Source organism: Ursus americanus, chromosome 5 (genome assembly GCF_024610735.1).
Source record: "Ursus americanus isolate L20-20 chromosome 5, mUrsAme1.1.p, whole genome shotgun sequence".
Lineage (NCBI taxonomy): Eukaryota > Metazoa > Chordata > Mammalia > Carnivora > Ursidae > Ursus > Ursus americanus.
In genome coordinates, this window is record NC_142131.1 from 31,696,842 (window position 1) to 31,702,841 (window position 6,000).

General features: G+C 48.5%; 1 protein-coding gene across 1 annotated transcript in view; it reads right to left on the reverse strand.

The window, feature by feature from the left end:
- Positions 1 to 5,737, reverse strand: part of HEXB (hexosaminidase subunit beta) — a 37,361-nt gene extending 31,624 nt beyond the window's left edge. Inside the window, exons 1-2 of the mRNA XM_045809751.2 lie at positions 5,422 to 5,737; positions 2,118 to 2,263 (exon numbers count right to left, since the gene is read on the reverse strand). Coding sequence (XP_045665707.1) covers positions 2,118 to 2,263; positions 5,422 to 5,642 — 367 coding nt within the window. The 5' untranslated portion in view covers positions 5,643 to 5,737. The remainder of the gene's footprint in view (positions 1 to 2,117; positions 2,264 to 5,421) is intronic.
- Between the last annotated feature and the right edge of the window lie 263 nt (positions 5,738 to 6,000).

Below are 6,000 nucleotides of genomic sequence, written 5' to 3' on the forward strand. Positions count from 1 at the left end.
AAATAAATAAGTAAAAGCTTCAAAAATAAAATAAAAATGAAACAGATACGACTAACATCGCCTTTGAGATGCCCACTCAATTCCCTCTATTTTGGTAAAACAACCAACCAACCAAAAAACCCTTACCAGACCTTCCCCTGGGCATTTACATACACGTATGTGTAGCAAGCGTAGTCCTGCTGCCTGCCTGTGTGCGTCCCTGTGTGTGTACTGATACGCAGACAATACCCCACTTATACAACGTCCTGCGTCCACCTCAGCAGCTTATCTAGGCAAGCTCTCCAGGCTATTCTTTCGCTCTGCCTCTTTTTTATTTGCTGTTGTATAGTATTCTTCAGCACCGACTGACGAAATACATGCAGTCATTCTTGTACTGATGAACACGTGGTTTTGTTTATAACTCTTCACTATTACAGGCAAGCTGCATCGAACATCCTTGTTATATGTAATTAACTCTCTACAGTAGAAACTAGTTCACCTCTGGTTCGAGGGCATACATATTTTCCCTTTTAATACACAATGCTGTAGCACTTGTCACGTCCTCCAACATTTTCTCACACTCTAAAACAACAGTCGATATCACTTCCATCTGTGTTTCTCATCATCTTCATCAACTGCTTCAAAATTTAAAGCTAGTTTATCCTTCAACCAGAAAATTTCACAATCAGCTTGTCCTAAGAAGCCTCCCTTTCAGAATAAAAGTTTCCAAAGCCAAATGGACGACAAGCTATACTTCTCCAGTCTCAAAACAATTTCTGGAATTTACGATATGTCATCAGTATTGCTCACAGACAGCAAAGATTGCCTGGCAAGTTAATGACCACTTCCACCTCAATTCAGATTGCAAAACCGAATTCATGAAGTATCTGAGTGCTGTCAACTGAAATCACATGTCTGATGATGGCAGATAATCCTGTTCAGAGATAATTTTTCAGAGATGGATGATTAAGAAATCTATCTATAGGGGCGCCTGGGTGGCACAGTGGTTAAGCGTCTGCCTTCGGCTCAGGGCGTGATCCTGGCATTGTGGGATCGAGCCCCACATCAGACTCCTCCGCTGTGAGCCTGCTTCTTCCTCTCCCACTCCCCCTGCTTGTGTTCCCTCTCTCGCTGGCTGTCTCTATCTCTGTTGAATAAATAAAACCGAAAGAAAGAAAGAAAGAAAGAAAGAAAGAAAGAAAGAAAGAAAGAAAGAAAGAAAGAACGAAAGAACGAAAGAACGAAAGAAAGAAAGAAAGAAAGAAAGAAATCTATACTCGGAGGACGAAGAGATGAACCAAACTGTAAAGCAGTCTGAGGACACAGGAGCCACTCTTCTCCTCGATATGGGGTATCCCCTCTATCCTTACACCCCGCTCACCCGTCTGCTCTGTCTGTACCTACGTCCTCACATTGCTCCTCTTGGTTTCTTGCTGTAATTCCACATTCTTCCCAGTCAGTAGGCCCTACAAAAACGGCCTGCCCAATTGTTCCCTTCCAAAACAATTTGGGAAAAGCTAAATATTTTAGGCAACAAAAATATCATATAGCTAAATGGTGACTGCACTGTAAAATGAAATAGCTCCGCCCCATGCCCCATTGTGCATTATCTTTGTGTCAAATTAGATTATAAATAGAGATCATGGATATAAGCAGCGATTTATCTTCAAAATATAAGAAATTACCTAGATGTCCAAAAAAAAAAGGGGATTAGCCAAGTTATTGCACTAAAAATGATGTCAGAGAAAAATATTTAATACATGTTTTTAATGTCAGGCCAAAAAGCAGAATACAAAAGCCACACGGACAGAATTACACCACTTTCATGTCATTTTTATATATTTATACTTACATCTATGTATATTTAAATATATTACTCTAAAAAAACAACACATCCAAAATAGTGATTAACTGAGTGCTGGGGTTAGGAATGATTTCATTCCTCCTCTTCGCTCACTGCAAAGATTTTCTACAATGACTATTACTTTTATCACCAGACTTTAATAATAACTTTAAAAATAAAACTTACGAACTCACTAAGACCTCAAACTAGCGCATGGCACGGAACCCATTTGTGGCCCATCGGCCCCGACCGCGCAGCTCAGAACACCATACGCTCACATGGCACAGGTACTCACAGGACTCGTCTGAAGTGATACTGGGGTAAAGATCACACTCCGGTTCAAGGACAACTGAGACGAGAAGTTGCTTTAACTCCACTGCACTATTACGTTTAGCAGGGCCGAGCTGCGACTTGTTGAAATCAAAAATATAGTCATAGTATCTGTGTGGGAAATAAATGCAAACAAAGTTTTAAAGTTTTAGATACATACGTGGCAGTGGACACTGCAGCTGACTTCTCCAATCCATGGTACCCAGTACTGGTCCAATTAGAGGCTCTCACCCCAAATTACAATTTCTGGGGGAGCTTTTTTGAAAAGACTGATGTCCGGACCATCAGAATCTCTGCGAGTGGGATATAGGCGCGGGAACTTCAGTGGTTTAGATGGAAGGCACTTCCAAGTGCCTCCTTTGAAGTTGCTGTTAAGAACCAGTAGTCAAACCAGTAATGGTAACCCCATTGCTCTTTGGCATACGAGCCAATTATAACCAGCGACCGAGATGGGGCATCAGGGGTGGTGGTGGCAGGAAGTCTCCTACACTAAGCGGGCAACAAGAGTCCCATTTCTCAGTACGTGACACCTGGACCAGTTGTAGCCACACTAACGTGGCGGAGATATGAAGGGTACGGATTCCCTGACGATACTGTTGAGCACCTTCGTCCACTAGAACCCTCCCTGATTTTGGACTTCCTCAAGTGTGAGATAATAGTTGTTCTTATTGCCTGAACTTGACTGAGTCAGAGTTCCTCTTATCTTCCAAAAGTATCCTAGCTAATACACAACTCCCCCCTCCCCAAAAAAGGTCAAGGAATTCTCGACAGGGCCTTGAAAATTCACCTTCTACTGATACCCAAATACCAGAGAAAGGGATATGAAAACATTTAAAAGTACTCAAAGATCAGACAGGCTTCGAAGCAGTTAACATTACATTTTGGTAAGCCAGAGGTTGTGTATGCTACTTATGTGTAAGACCATCTGGTGTGTTTCCAGAAAAGTAAGGAGAGGTAGTTTAGTTCCAATGGGTTTGGAAGTATGTGGACGTCAACCAGTGAGAGAGGGGAATGAAGACACTGAGAGCCCTTTCCATGGGAAAACCTCGGCAGATTCAGAAGAAAATTAAGATCAATGACTTGTAAATTTAGAAAGGGTCAAGATGGTCAATTTGATCTCGTGTACTTTACCACACTTAAGTAAATTTTAAAAAAGGAAATTAAAGTTGCCAGCGGCTCTGAGATTTGAGTTAGGTGCTGGCTTGTCCCAAATATGGAAAACCTTGGTCCTGGATATGAAAACTCTAACAGAAAACTCCAAGGATGCTAAAGCAGTGGTGTCCGAGGGTTAATTTTGCCTTTCAGGAACTGAGGGAGGGCAGCTATTTGTTCATCAAGAACAAATGAGTGACTAGCATGTGATGGACCTCGTTCTACAAGTGGAGGAAGCTGTCATGCACCAAACCGAACTCTGTGCTTCCAAAATGCATGCTGTTTCAACGCAGGGTTTGCGACATAAGCTGGGCACTTCAAAGACAGGAGCCTCTGGTTCTGAACAACCGAGGGCCTACACTGTGTGTGCTCCTGACCACCTCGCGCCTTCAGAACATCCCCCATCGTCTCCGCGTTCTACCAACCACACTGCACTTTTACTCTGAGATAGATACTGACCCTCCCGAGTTCCTAGAACGCTCACCTGAATGCCTTCAAGTCTGAGCCATAAGGGCTAATGTCTTATAACCTGCTTCCTAACAATGGAGGGTATAATTAACAACAGCTGCCTCACACACCAGGCATGAATTAGTTAGGCCAACTTGGGATGATCACCTGCACTGCCTCGAAGTGCCCAGCCTTGTTTTTAAACCACCTCACAGCTGACTCAAGTCCTGGTTATCCAACCATCATCACTTGTTTTCCGTGCTTTCTTGCCATACTCCCACTAGTCATTTGAAGCATATTACCAAGTCCTTTTCTGTTAGTCTGGCACAGAAGGAAAATACAGTTTTACAAAATGAGTCCCAAGCCAACACGGTAAGCATGTTTGCCTCTTAAAAAGATTTCCCAGCCATGATCTTCCTTTAAGATGACCTTTGTGTACTTCTTCCTCCTCAATATTCCAAGGCAACCAACCACCTTGGCTTTACTCCTTCATGCTGACTCTAGCCATTCTGACCGGTTTAGCAGATTTGGTACCAAAGGCTCATAGAGTATGCATCTAAAATGAGGGTAACAACACCCACTTAGTTGTAGAAAAGTGAAGGAGAGAAAGAAGCTACCCAAGGGCCTCTTTAGCCTGAGCTTATGCTCCAGGCCTATCTGGGGCCAGCCGGTGTTAAGCTGGTCTTGGATTTTTTTTTTCCCACCAGGTGTATGCTGTCCTGCAGGCAAAATTAAGCTGTGATGCCCACTGGAAACAAACATCTGGGGGAATAAAATGGCAGTAGAGCCACCAAAGGACGCTCCTCTCCGGCACTACAGGCCCTCAGTAGAGTCCTGCCTACAGGGGTCTCACAGAGAGGGGACACCACAGGCATACCGAAACGCCCTCCCAAGAGCAATCTGCCTTGTACTTGGTGTGGTCAGCAAAGCCAGGCTGTGCACTGTGAATTACAGAATTCACCCTGTCTGTGGCCAAAGGGGTTCCAGACATGGAAATGTGGGGCGCTCCAGAACCAAACAGGAAGCTGCCAAGAGCAAGCACATGACCTGCCTGCCGGGAAATGCAAAGCAGCTGCTGCGTGCACGGATCACATCTAAGTAATTAGATGAAAACACCGAACATTTCGTATGAAACAGATTTGGGGAGTTCTGGGCAATGCTCCAAACTGAGGACCTTCGGATCCGTTACCAGATTTGGCGAGTGCGGTGGAGAGGTGGCCTATAAATGGCAACCCACCTGGGAATCCTGGTCCCAAGCTTTAAGCGCTCATCTTTCTCCTAGAATTTCCTTCAAAAGAGAAGCTTCCACCGCCCCCCCCACCCCCTCCACCCACCCTACTCTCCCGTCCAAGGCGAGCGTGACCATGGATCCCGAACAACCTACCCCTTCCCCTCAGTATCCTGCACGCAAACCAGGGTTCTCGAGCGCCCACAATGTCCCTTAGGAGGGAGGAGGGGGAAGGGAAGAGCTTGGGTTTCAGTTCGTGTTTGTCCGAGCCGGCTCTCCCATCTTCTAGACCTGTCACTTTGGTCAGGTCACTGGCCGGGTCGGGGCTGTTTCCTCATCTGAGAAATGGGGATAAGAGAGAGCGCGGCTTCGCCCCCCACGCCCGCACAGCACCCCGGGGGGCCGCCCCGCCTCCGCCCGGCCGCGCACGGGGAGCGCTCACCGCCGGAACGCTTCTTGCAGGAGGGAGCAGGAGGGGCCGGCGGTGGACGAGGGGTCGTGGTAGATGGAGAAGTTCTCGCGGGAGAGGACCAGCAGGCGCGGAGACGTCTTCACCGAGAGCGGCATAGGCCACAGCGTCGGGCCCGGCGCGGCGCAGCAGCACGGGGCCAGCGCCGCCAGCAGCGCCAGCAGCGCCGGCAGCCCCAGCCCGCGGTGCTCCATGACCACCCCGCTGCTCGCTGGGCCCACGTCTGCCGGAGCTGCAGCCCCGACACCAGACCTCCCGGCCGACGGCGAGGAGGAAGTGCCGAGCGCGTGGGGGTGGGGGGTCAGCTGACCGCACGCCCCGCCCGAGCCCGCCTCGGGGCCGGTGGGACCGCCCCCGCCGCCCGCCCCGTCCCGCCCGGGCCGCGGCGCCGCGCTCTGGCCGCTCCGAGCCCTGCGCCGCGACGGGTCCCGCCGCCGCCCGCCCGAGGGGAGGCCCCGGGAAACGCTGGGAACGCGGCTCGGGGCGCAGCCGGCGTCGGCTCCTGACGCGGGGGTTCGGTTGGCTTGCTCCCAAGCCCAGACTGTCCTCTGA